This window comes from Rhopalosiphum maidis, chromosome 2, assembly GCF_003676215.2.
Source record: "Rhopalosiphum maidis isolate BTI-1 chromosome 2, ASM367621v3, whole genome shotgun sequence".
NCBI classification, from domain to species: domain Eukaryota; kingdom Metazoa; phylum Arthropoda; class Insecta; order Hemiptera; family Aphididae; genus Rhopalosiphum; species Rhopalosiphum maidis.
In genome coordinates, this window is record NC_040878.1 from 68,085,779 (window position 1) to 68,099,674 (window position 13,896).

General features: G+C 33.2%; 1 protein-coding gene across 1 annotated transcript; it reads left to right on the top strand.

Moving 5' to 3' along the window:
• The first annotated feature begins 6,655 nt into the window (after positions 1-6,655).
• LOC113553296 lies at positions 6,656-9,525 on the top strand. The gene is made up of 2 exons (XM_026956559.1): positions 6,656-7,203; positions 8,047-9,525. Exons 1-2 carry the CDS (start codon positions 6,808-6,810, stop codon positions 8,371-8,373), a joined length of 723 nt encoding a protein of 240 aa, XP_026812360.1. The 5' UTR covers positions 6,656-6,807; the 3' UTR covers positions 8,374-9,525.
• The last annotated feature ends 4,371 nt before the right edge of the window (positions 9,526-13,896 follow it).

Consider the following 13,896-nt stretch of genomic DNA (forward strand, 5'->3'; position numbering starts at 1 on the left):
GGTAAGTACCGATGAGTGTAAATCACTTACGAGGACGCTGCGTTGTCTCTGTCTTACAGACGTACTCTTACGCACGCCAAAGAGGAAATTGAGTTTAGCATAACTGATTTTTGTGTTGTTAGTTTTAATATTTAAAATGAATTGGCCTATTATTAAAAAGACAGAAAATTAAATGTGGTTAGACGTTGTTTTTTTAATATATTTTTAAGCGTGTTATGTGTATTTTTAACATTTAGTATTTAAATTTGTCCTAATAGTATAATATCGAAACTATAACAGCACAAAATTGGTTTTGCTGAACGGCGCAATTTTTTCATATTTCTGTAATTATATACGTTTATATATTATATACTTGCTCATGTGTGATCATTTTAAAAATTCCACCTAATAAATGACGCACTGATATCAAACAAATTATGACTATTTGCGAATAAGTAAAAATTTAAAAACAAAATAGGTAAAATTAAAATTGTAATTACTACCAATCAATGACAAAAGCATGATATATTATTATGCTAAATTCATTTCGTTTCAAATTCAGACTGTATCTTTCCCACATTTTTATTCTTTTAATTGTTGCACATAAAACGAAATAAAATAATCTGTAGATAAGTGCGTATGTTTAATGTGATATATTTTATTACATACAATCAACCGTAAAAATATTCTACAGTAATTTTATTCTATACAGCTTTATGAAGACATAAATTGTAATTTGTATTATTATTATTTATCAAACAATAAATATTTATGTTTCTATATAATAAATTACAATTATTTGTAAAAAGAATATTATGCTCGTAACCTGCAGTACCTATAGGTATCAATTTGTACAGTAAACTGTTCGCAAACGTACGTAAAAGTAAAACGGTTGTCACGCTTTAATAAGTGATATACTGATTTTAGAATAATAATATGAAAGTAACTACGATAAATAATAAACACTAAAAATCTATGCATCTTATCGTATAGGTATTATTAAACTCATCATTAATTGTTAACTATTATAAACGGAATTTTGATAGCCGTTTTGGAGTACCTACCTACCTATGTGTTCGCGAAATATTACAATTTACAACCATAATATCCATTATTAATTATTTACGTAGCCATATAAAATAATAATAAGAAAAATTATTTAAGTTGCACAGAAATCGCCCGATTATATTTGCCGGCATTTCGTATGCGGCGTACCATGTTTCCGGCAAACGCTTTGGTGCCTGCCGGCCGTGATTACTCCGAAAATCACCGCGCAATAAAAAACGTTGCGCTGAAATCCGTTTTTTGGCATTCGTGCGCGGTTTTATTTCGGGACATCGTAGTCGAATATTGTATATTTGTATACAAGTATCATGTGCATATAACGAAAACGAATGAATAAAATGTTAATCAACTCGACGCGTGCGTGGTTAAAAAAAAAATAACGATTGTTATACACAATTTATTATACCCATCTCAATGGCCATTGCCGCAAATTTGTAAATAGTGTTTGAGGTTTGAACCATACCAAACTCTTATGAAGCTTTTACAGTATTACAAAACCTCAAAAAAAAAAAAATGACGTAAATTTGTAAAATCTTAAAGTTTTTAAATGGTAGAGGAACAATAGTTGAAGGGATTTAGACGGTCTTTACCGATAGTCGATAATTTAAAGTTTCGTATATATATATACTTGAACAGTCTTGGCAAGAGGATGAAAACAATTTTTTGTGCCATAATAATAACCTTTTTAATTTGGAAATATTTTCAAAACCACTACTGTGTAAATGATGATTTTAGAATTATATAGTTCTGTATTGTTAACACTATAGTGCTAAAATGACTAAAACGACTATTATTGCTTTATATCTTTTTATTTATTCACATAATTTTCGTATTTTATAATATTGAAAACCTAACGTTCCAATTGAGCAGATCGCCGGTTTTCGATCGTTTTTGTCACAATATTCTCGCGTTCTGTCTTCTGTAATCGTCCTTCGAATAATATTGTTATAAATTTTATCTTTTAAACGAGATTCGCACGTGCATACTGTATAATATTATAGTGCGCATGTTTATCGAGGTCAATAAATGTGAATTTTTAAATGTTTTCTCCGAAAAATGAGACACGCGCATTTATACTTAAATATAATTTTCAAAACAGACGTGTAGCTGCTGCAGTAGAGTACGATTTTATTTTACGCTTCGATCGTTCAAAAAATCCGTACAAAAATGTGAAATCGTTAAATTTTTACCGGTACGTTATACCCGCATATGTTGCAATTTTGTAAATGATCATTTAAATTGCGCATAACAAAATAACTTGCTCTAAAATTAAAATACAAAAAGTAAAACCTACAAGTGGCGACCCTGCATAATGTGTAACCTTTACATATGATAATAGATCAATTCAAATTAATATTAAAAATAAAGTTAAATGGAGTTTATTCTAAATGTAAAATGTGTTATGTTATGCGTAAATTGGACGGAAACAAGTACACAACACGTCCTCTGAAGAACATTAAGTACAAACTATGTTTGAACAAAGTTTTTTTATACGTTTATTTAAAATTTTAAAACGAGTTATATGAATTAGTAATTTGAATTTATTCATAACTCATTATAAAATAAAATATGAAGATCTTCACTCGTGCACAGTTTATATTCTCCCCGACAAATTTGATAATAGCTCAGTAAATTTTCTCTAAGTTGACTACAGAATGAATCTAGTATAATATGTAGATTTCATATTATGTTTCACTTGTGTGAGACTGAGACAGTTCATATCAGTACATCATCATCAAATATATGACCATTGATTTTGATAAATCGTACTGTAGACGGCTGTTTTTCGTGTGTAAATGCTGTAATTTAAAATAGATATATTATGATCTATTACTATATTATATAATGTTGGAAACTGTACGCGTGTAAAACGATAACGGACCACAGAAATTCCGGAAATCGATGATAAAAAAAAAAAAAAAAAAAACATTGGTACGCCGCCTTCAGACAACGCAATAACATCGAGCTCTCATACGCGCATGCGCAGCTACCTCAGACCGGTTTCTCCTGCTCGCGCACTACACCGTGGCGATCATTGTCGAACGAGCTTATCTCGTCCAAGGGCCCCGACAACCGAGTACAAATAGTATTATTTAATTTTTTCGTTCATAACTAGGTGGATTTGAAATTGAATTATGGGACTGACTTGATATGCCATCTCATCCAGTTTTTAAACGTGAAAATAATCCTCGTACTTTATTTTTGGTGGGGCAGGAATATATGTTCTGCTTTTGAATCCATTTCATATTTTAAGTTCTTAAAAAGAACATATAGGGAAGGCCTGTATATATAAATTTATACCGATATAATTAATTAAAAAGGGTCGAAGTCAAATTTGTACTTTTTAGATTCATCGTATCGTGTACTTGAAAATGTATTTTATTATCATTTTATCAATCTTTATTTATTATATTATGTTCTTCATTTTTTGAAGAAAAATGGTGTAGGTATAAAGAAAAATACATTTACTTTTCGTCGTGATGGTATTTTTATTTTCATTTTTTTTACTCCGACAAAGTACATAAAAAACTTTATATTGTTTCAGTTTATTATTTATTTATTGTTATTGTTTTTATTTTTTTAATTACAAAACTTGTGTGACTGAAATAAATATGTTCGAGTAGCAGCAGTATATATATAAATTTTTGTAGGTGCGCCATTAACAATTTTTTTTTCCCAGCCGTTAGAAACATTTCATTCAATTATTTTCTCTTCTCTTAGCTGCCGTCGACAACTTCATGTGAAAAGTATAAATTCTTCAAAACCTAAAATATATTTATACTCATTATACTATTATTCTTATGAATTTATAATCCGATTTGAAATTGGTTCAACGGTAAACGATTTACCGAATGATAATGAATAAACTATGATTTTCATTATTTATAACAACGATTGTACATTATTTAATGTGGGTGATGAACACTGACTTAATTTAGTTTTCATATATTATGATTGGTTTTCAACGTGGTCAAAGTTAAATTCAAATTCGCAAGTCGAGAATTATACACGCGTGAAATGTAATATACTACATTGATAATATATAAAATGCTTGATCTACGTACACAATATTATAAAATGGGAATATATATATATACTATACTGTCTATACTTAAGCAAATGCCTGGCTTATTCCATTGTTCTGCGGTCTCACAAGTTGTTGCTACTGAAATAAATAAAGTAATAAGCCAAACAAACGACGATATTGATCAAAACGCAACCATTTTTCTCATTATCACTAAAAATACCAGGTTTTCTCGTGCAATACAATAATAATCATACTATGCAGTTACATAATTATTCAACGATGACAATGTTTCGTTGCATTTTTTTTTTTGCCTTTTGCCTACGTGACAGGCATTCACATGATTGAAACCATGCACCGCAGAAGAAATATTACATCATCGATCGACTAAAGGCCAATTGGTGTAATTTGTAAGTTGACTTTAGAGACCTTTAGATAGATCATTTAAAACGTATTATTTTTATTTTCGAACCGGTATTGAAACGATTAATCGAACGGCAAACGCACTGAGTTGTGAAATATAAATTATAATAAATAATAATTTGTACGTAAGTAATGACTACTAACAGTGGAAACTATTTAATAATCATAACGTCTACAATATTGTTGGTACTTATATAATTTTGCCGAATCAAAATAGTACATAATACGTAATTATTGAATTTAATTGATTAAAAATCGAAATTTTCTCGTTAACTTTTCTATATTTTATTTGTGCGTTTAATTAATTATTATTATGTCACGTGGATTCTAATTAAAACCATTTTGTATTAATTAACTTTGAACATTATGACAAAATAGAGAAAGTCATACACCAATATGACCTACCTCAGCTAGATTTATCTCCAAAAACACTAAACTACGTTGTTGTTTATGTTTCTATTTATATATTTGTATCTATCCGTCGCATTATATAATTACATATTTAATATTATATAGTAAAGTAAACAAAATATGTATATATGTATACATTACATTAGTACCTGGAAAGTATATGTTTCCAATTTTTAACAATAATTGACACAGATTTTTAACCTGCAGAGATATACCGCTAATTATTATTTTACGTATTGTGTTCTGTAAACAGCACGACGCATTTGATGGTCATTTGACAAAAATTACATAGATAAATATTTATTTATTCTTTTATTCTCAATTCTTTAGGTATATTATACGATATAATATTTGGAATATTTCAGACGTTCGTTCACGCAAACGATATCGTATACAAATTACATAATATTGTTTTCGATAATATTAAAATCAATATAGTTGAAAACATACAAGTTTTTATAGTAGTATACCTATAGCATACTTGATATTGTGTGAATATATTCTGCTTCGGCAATTTATATGTATATATATATATATATATAGACTTGGATACTGCACACGTGAAAACGGTAGTGTTATATATTTGTATTTTTTTGCCTTTATAATTTATACATTGTAATATGCGACGATTATAAAACATTATTAAAAAATCTGAATTTCGCAATCGAGATGGACCTTTGGAATAATATCTACGATATTAATTTTCGATTTGAAAAAGTCAGTCTAGAAAAAAAACCGCTCGGTCGAATGGTGCATGTAATCGATACTCGCTGTTTGTTATACAGCACATATTTTTATTTATTCAACGGCTATAAATATTATCGGTACACAACGTAATATATTATTATTATTTTATCATGTTATTGTACGCGAGGCTTGTAGAACTACGAGAAACGCTTAACGGAGGTCAAAGCAGTGACAGTATTATTAAAATGATTCTGAAATCGTTGTGAATATTTTAAAATAATATCGGTGTACGTGTACAGCCTCGTCTAGGACATCGAACGAAAAACTATTGCGCTCAATAATAATAATAAAATGATTACGGTTTTGTACACTACACGGTAGATAATAATATGTATACCATTCCCAGCGAGAATTATTACACATTTCTGTTGTAAAAATAATATTACGTATGTATAATAAAAAAAAAGTAATGTCGCGTCTACGAAAATGATAATATTTCGGTCGCGGTTTGGTCGACGGCGACGGCCGAAACCAGTTTTCCCCCTCGTTCCGCCGTAACGTAATGACGTTTTATTCTCTACAACACTGCTATAATACTGCGACGGTCATCATCGGCCGCGAAAATTCACTCTCTTTAAAAACGTTTTTTCGATTCCAAAACGACGTGATAAAAGTGTAGTAACTTCGTCGTCGTCGTCAGTGTGTGGGGTATCGATCGAGAGCAAGAAAATTTGAAAACCGACACCGACCGTTTCCAACCCGACCCAAAAAGAAGAACCGGCCGGCCCCATATCATTCGAGATGTTTACGACGTTATGATATATTATTATGTTAACCGCTCGCGCGCGCGCGTAAATAATCGACGGTCGTGTATTCATTATTACTTTTTTCCTCTTGACGGGCGGCGGCAACAACAGCAGCGGCAGCGCGCCACACACACACACACACACACACACACACATACACACACTGTGCTCTGCCGCGGAACCAGCGACCGAGACGAGTAGGAGAGGCGGCACACACACACAAAACGGGCGCTCGACGAGCACTCGCCCGCCCCCGTCGGCACTGGCGTCAGTGCGGCCGCAGAGCGCGTGGGTGCCGGTTCAGTGTGTTTGGCGTTGCGTTATTTTTTTTTCGTTTTCGATTTTTCGGGCGGTCCGCTTGCCCCCGTCGCCCCCGGAGGTTTTGTTTATCGTTCTCGCCGCCGCACAGACATGTCGTCCGTCATCAACGTGCGGCTTAACGAAAAGATGACGTTACAGTTCGTCGAGCTGTACCGCGACCAGCGGGTGCTTTGGGACAAGGAGCACGAGGCGTACAACAAACGGACGGAGCGGTTGCGGGCGTACCGGCGGATCGCCGAGGCCATGTCCGTCGAGGGGCTGGGCGTGCCCGAGGTGGCCAGCAAAATCAAGAACATCCGGTCCACGTACTTGCAGGAACTGAAGAAGATCAAAGACTCGGCGCAGCGACATCTGGTCCAGTCCGAGGAAGAGGTGGCCTCGGCGCCGTACGTGCCCAAACTGCTCTGGTTCTCCATTCTGGACTCGATGATCGGCGGCGCGGCCGTCAAACGCCTCTACTCGTCACCGTCCACCGCCGACATGCTGGTGAGTCGCATGCGCCGACTGTATTTTTTAATTTTTTTTTAGGTTTCAGACCGAACGGTAGCGCAGGCCGGGACGCTCGTGTTGTATTCCCGATCGGCAAATGATTTGAATTTCTGATATCCTGCCGAGTAGGTGGCGGACGACAAATATCGCTTGTATTTTTGTAAAAATCGAAAAGTGTGTATTTATAATTTTGTTGATTCGAATTCACTGTTATTGGTATTCTCATCGCAAACCTCGGTACCACTGCCCGTCGGAGACCCCGTCAGACGTACACAAAATGTTTACAACCACTGGCCTGTGCCGGTTTTTTTTTTTGTTCGATATAAAGCGACGATCGGCGGGTACGTTTTGTGTACTCGCATATTCTTACTGCTATTGTTCGCGCGATAGGAATGGGACGGCTCACAGGTAAAATAAAGTAGTTTCCTGTCTATAGAGTAACGTACCCGGGCTGCTCCCTTACGTAATCGGTCGTAAATTTTTCTAATAAATATTAAACCATAATAACCGGAGTGGTTAAAATTAAAATAACGGTGTGCATCGATGTATTTGATTGATTCGATCCGCGACAATGCAAAACGCTATAATAAATAATAATAATATTATAATGCCATAATACTCACTCGTACTTAAACATTAAACCACTCGAATGAAAAACTAAAATGGTATCCAAAAATATTATTATAACGTTCGTTGCAACGATAGTGTGTCGAGAAAATAAAGTAAAGAAAATATGTATACGATAGTGCAGACAAGTCTATCATGTTAATCTATAACTATTTAGTCGTTTGTGTTGCCAAAATTACTTGTTTTCATGTGCTCGTCTTGTTTTTTTTCCAGTCCATAGATTATGCTGACGACAGCAGCTGCCCCGCGGGTTCCAATAATTACTGCACCCCGTACGACTACAGCTCATCGTACGCCGGCGACTCGGCGGACCCGGTCAAGAGACCGTCATCATCATTGTCGATAGCGGATGAAACGCCGCCCGTCAAGAGGCTGATGTACGAACGACAACAGTCGTCCGTCGAGCTCTTCTCCAGATACATTGCTACCTCGCTGGAAGCACTGCCGCCGCGGCTGTCGGTGCGGGCGCAAAAGGAAGTACACGACGTCCTCGTCAAGTACAAGTTTATGGAATTGGACCAACTAGACCAACAGCGTTGACCACGAATGGTCGATCATACTAATAAGTATACGCGGCTTAGAAATAAAATCGTCCGAGTGTACCTATACAAATTGTGGTGTTATCCCACCGCGGTTCGTTTAACAACGATGGATCATGACTTTCTTCTATCTCAGTGCGTCATTTTTTCGACCAAAAAATATGTATCTTTTTCATTGCGAAACGACGGAGGGCTAGCGTGTATAATGTTATTTGGAATATAAATAATAAACCTTTCTTTACGCGGTTGGTGTTCAGCCTTTTTCTTGGCGCACGTCGAAAGTCCCGAGCACGTTATTATAATACATATTGCGCACCTACGAATACCATATATCTGGCCCCGCCTGTCTGCCAGGTGTTCAGAAAATATTAACAATAATTTTAAACCGTATACTGCCGGGAACAAACGCCAAACGGTTTTTTAATTCAGCGTTGGGAGAACATATCATATACATTGCGAGTATACGTATGTCGTATACCTACTATTATTTTATGATATTAATTATGGTGGGTAATATCTCTATTTACTATCGTTTTGTTCGTCGTTCGTGTAGTAATACCTATTTTTTCGCTTTGCGTTTTGATTTTCTCGAAATTGATAAATATAAAGATTACTCGAACGGTCGTTCTCTTCGAAGTGTATCGCGCACAGTTCTATAAAGCTATAGGAGCCGAGTATTTGAAGAATATTTTACCATGAAATGTTTTTTTACCATACATCCGAACCTGAATAGAGGCGTGACTTGAGGCGATGCTAAAAATATCCATTATTACGCAAATTGGCCGTTGTGCCGACTTCAAAGCGAATGTTTTCGAATCGATAGGGACCGTAATCTCGCGGCACTGAATCTGCGCGTTATCGACTAGAGACCCCCTACGACTCCACTCTCACTACTACCTTTGAACGAATTTTGTTTTGTATGAAATCGGACCGGCGCTGAACGACGAGAGAACGATGTTTTTTATTGTCATCACTCATCAATCGCAGTGTATACTTAGCACTTAAGTAAAGGTAAAAATCGATTGTTTTTTTTTTATCCCAGTATATTATAGTGTATTGTAAAATGTTTGTAAATATATTTTATGACTGATGTATTTGTACCATCGGACTATAAAAATCGAGACAAATCTTATTAATATTATTTTAATTTAATACCAACCTTGTACATAATTTATTATTTTAAATAAATATAATGTATTGTATTTTATAATCATATGCATTTTTTAAATTTTTTGTCTTAAAAATATTGTTATTTATTTATATTATGCTCGACTAATAATATTATTACAGCCGCTCAAATAGTAAAAATTACATCAGCCGTTCAAATGTGGTTTTTGTTTATTTTGTATAAAAATACAATAAAAAGTAATACGTTACAACAAATACGGTGCGATAATATAGGTATTATTTTGAAATAATAGTCGGTCACCAGTTGATGTATATTCAACGATGGATCGTGAATTTAACTTTTTAGTTTTTACTTTAAAAATACGCCGACATTATTATGTCCATAAATTGTCCTTCCACGATTCAAACCATACAATAAATATGACGAAAGAAACTTAACATCTCTCGGCGTTCGTCAGATTATAGGTACCTATAGTGAAAGTTAACTATATTATATGATGTGTACTTTGTTTGAGTAAAATATTACATTTTGCCATAATATGACGTGCACTGATCACGTGCCTTATTACGAATAATCTAAACCGATTCGTGCTTACGTAATATTATTAATATTTTTGTGTGAACGGAATTCTTCATTAATAGTTTGGGATTTTCTGAGCCTAAAAAGATCGATAACATCGATACCGCGTTGTTCGCAGAACTAGTACGGTTTATTTAATTTATTTATATAAAATATAATCAATATGATCAGTATGATGCTCGCTTTTTGAATTACTATAGATTATATAGTATAGTCATAACAAGGTCTGCCCGTCGGGGGCTAATAAATTATACAAGGCTCAGAAAATAATTACCTGAAAACGTTTGAGAAATGCCTTTAAAAATACTATAGGTATGTATAATGTTTTTATAAATTAATTTATTTTAAAAATCAAATAATTTTATTACCTGATCAAACACAACAAAAATCACTATAAAACTATTTTTATGAAAATGTAATTGTTAAGTTCGTTGTAATTTATTATCCAAAAAGTCTAAATTTTTCTTTTAATTATTGAAAAGCCCTTTAAAAAACGATTTCAGGTAGGTCACTTTCAAGTATTGGTGTATAAATGTATAATATTCCATTAGAGCATCAAAGAGCTTTTTAAAAGGATAAAAATTATAATATCTTATTTAACACGTCGTCGGTGCATTGGATTTTATGAACTTGCAACTATTGTTGAAAATCTTATGGTAATGGCCGAGGCCGATAGTCGATTCTATTGGTTCTCTAGGCGTCTCGTAATTGTTCATTGAGTATAAAACCACATGCTTTGAAAATCTGATTTAAAGTTGATATTTCTGTTGTAGGTACATCACTACATTTTAACAGTAAGATATATAATGATGCAACATTGTATTTGACGAAACACCGACTTTTTAAAAATATTTTACATTATCTTTATGGTAATAAACTAATAAATAACACGAGAAAAAAATAACGATTTAAATTTTAATCTGATATACTATATTATTAGTTATAAGATATTATTATTATTAATATTTCTATATGAACCGACATTTCTGAATTCATTTCGATTAAGTTTGCATTCGGTCATTCTGGTTCGGAACGTTTGATGTTTCTATTTTTATTATCAACTACAAAGCGGGGAAAATAACAGCATTTTTTTGTCCGCGAATTGAAGTACCTCCGAACAATAATTTAATACTTATTTGTTATTACTTAATTTGTCGGTGTATATTGAGCGCGGAAGTTCAAATTATATCTGACTATAAGGTTTTTAAGGTTTTTGTGCATTCGGGTTTGCTTATTTAATATTTCTAACCCCATATTTTATAATTATACTTAATTAAACATTTTAATGTAAAAACAATTTGGTGTGTGAACATTAAACGATTGCACTACTGCGTCCATAGTTTACAGATGCACAGTTTTAGAAAATATGTTCAGATAGACTGCATTCTACATTCTATGTAGATTTGGCAGGTGATAAACGATAGCAAAATGTTGCACTCTATTGAATTCGATGTATGATTTGCAGTATATCAAGAAGTGAGCGAATAATTTCGGAAATTATCTTAATACGGTTAAATTATTAGTTAAAAAATCATATTCATTTGTTAATTTAATACCTATATAGATTGATTAATTTTATAAATTTTTAAAAAAATCACAATAGTTATAAAAAAAGTAAAATGTTCAAATTGAAAATACCTACAATTAAATAAATTGTTTGAATGTTTAGAATTGTATTTTTACAATCCCGTCCCGCCCAAAAAAAAATAAAAACTAAACGTTTCATTTTGAACTATAAAAATACTGCTGATCACTTATAGTCCAATACATCGAAATGAGTTATCCTGGCTGGCTTCCGCGTGACTTCATTTGTACATTATATTTCCCGACCATTAAAAATTCGAAAGCAGCATCATGACGTACTTACTATAATATAGAAGACGTATTGTATAATGCACATATTGTATCGAAACTATATAATTTGTACCATTACTCTCGTTGTGACGTGATATACATAAATATTATTAAATTGGTTGTTTTGTCAAATCACCGTATCGAACGAACTGGCGAGATTGTGGTATACCAGGATTAATTCCCTTCTCGACCACACCGTCAACGCACGTTAGGGCTAGCCTACGTCCATGTGAATAATAATAGCTTTATAATTGACTGACGATGAAATTTCAACATAAAACGATTCAACGATAGGGGAAGCTCGTGTGTCGTGGTTGTATAGGAAGTGTATTTTCTGAAGTCTGCTACAACGGTTTTTGTTCTGCAAAAAATAAGCCGAAACACTTATTTGTTTGTGTTTTTCGATTAACTCATAATCGTCCATTTTAGGCTTTTCAGTTAAATTTAAGTATTTTCGGTATGCTGTTCGGTTTTTAATCGAAATATCAAGCTATTCCGATATGATTTCGTTTGCGTTATATATTGTTATAAAATAGTATCTGATAACACTGATAACATTATACGATTGTGTGTTGTATTATGAGAAAAATAGTTTACCCGGCTTGGCGGCTTACATTCGGACAAAACAAAAAAACATACATATAAGTACATAACAGCAATTTCATATTTTTATTTTGCAGCTAATAGGAAACAATCACAAAACGTATACATTTTTCGCCTACACCAAAAAAGCACAAACGAATCGTTTACAACATTACGAAACAAAATTGTTATGTTGTGTTTTATTAATAGGGTTTTCACACTACATGATGAACAAAACATCGTGATTTTACAGTAATTAATAATTATTAACTATTGAAAATAGTTTAATCTTCTCTTGTGGAATATTAAATTATGGTTATCTTTCAGAGGGTCGCATATCATTAGAAATTATCAGGATTTAAAAATCAAATGTAATATTGAATTGTGTAAGAACTCAGTTTGCCCACACTCCTTATATATTTATATTGTTCGATTGCCAGATTTATAAGGATTTCTATTTCTACATAGTATATATTTAGATATCTATATTTATTCCATACCACATACGTACTTGGAAGTTGGATATAGTCATTAATTCATTAGAAGCTCATCACTTCGACGAAAACAATGAAACTTCACTTAAATAAAATGTATTTCATCCAAAACCCATCCATACAAATTAAAGATAAACTGAATTATTTTCCAACTTTATTAACTAAAATAATAATTTCCTATTAACTATTTTTATTATAATCCTTTAACATGATCCAATATTCAAGACGTGTCGCTACGGCCGTGTGTGGGTAACCCTTCCTCCTCTCTGGTTAATCGGAAAATCGTTGTTTGTGCCGGTGCATCGCAGTGATATTCTAACGTATAACCTCGCGATGATTAAGACTCGTTTTCCTAAGTTTATAAGCTAAGAAAGTATTATTTCGTTTGTATTAATTTTCAACTGACATATCGAGTTTTATTTACATTTGAATAATTAATAAACACGTTTGCGCATATACATTGTCCACACGTAAGGTATAATAATTAAACGAATTACGACATGTACGCTGCATGTATACACGTATTTATAATATATTATACGTACCGTTCGGTAATATAATATTTATAAAATTATTTACTATCTACCTGAAAGACTTATCAACCGTCACAAGTAAAAGTCGACGGTCGATGCGCTTTTAATCGGTAATTCGATTTTAAAATGATATGTATTAGAACAACCGTCGTTATGCCCCGAGATGATAATAATATTATGTCGTCGTATTATTATTTCAACCTACAGTGGTATCAAGCCAGGAATAGTGATTTGTGTAGTTAAAAAATGTCCTGGGCGTATAAAATATCCCCCCCGCGTTCACCGGTGTTCGTCTGTGTGTTTTGGCCGTGGAGGTGGAAGTGGGAGAAAATCCCTCTGATGCCTCTTTTCAT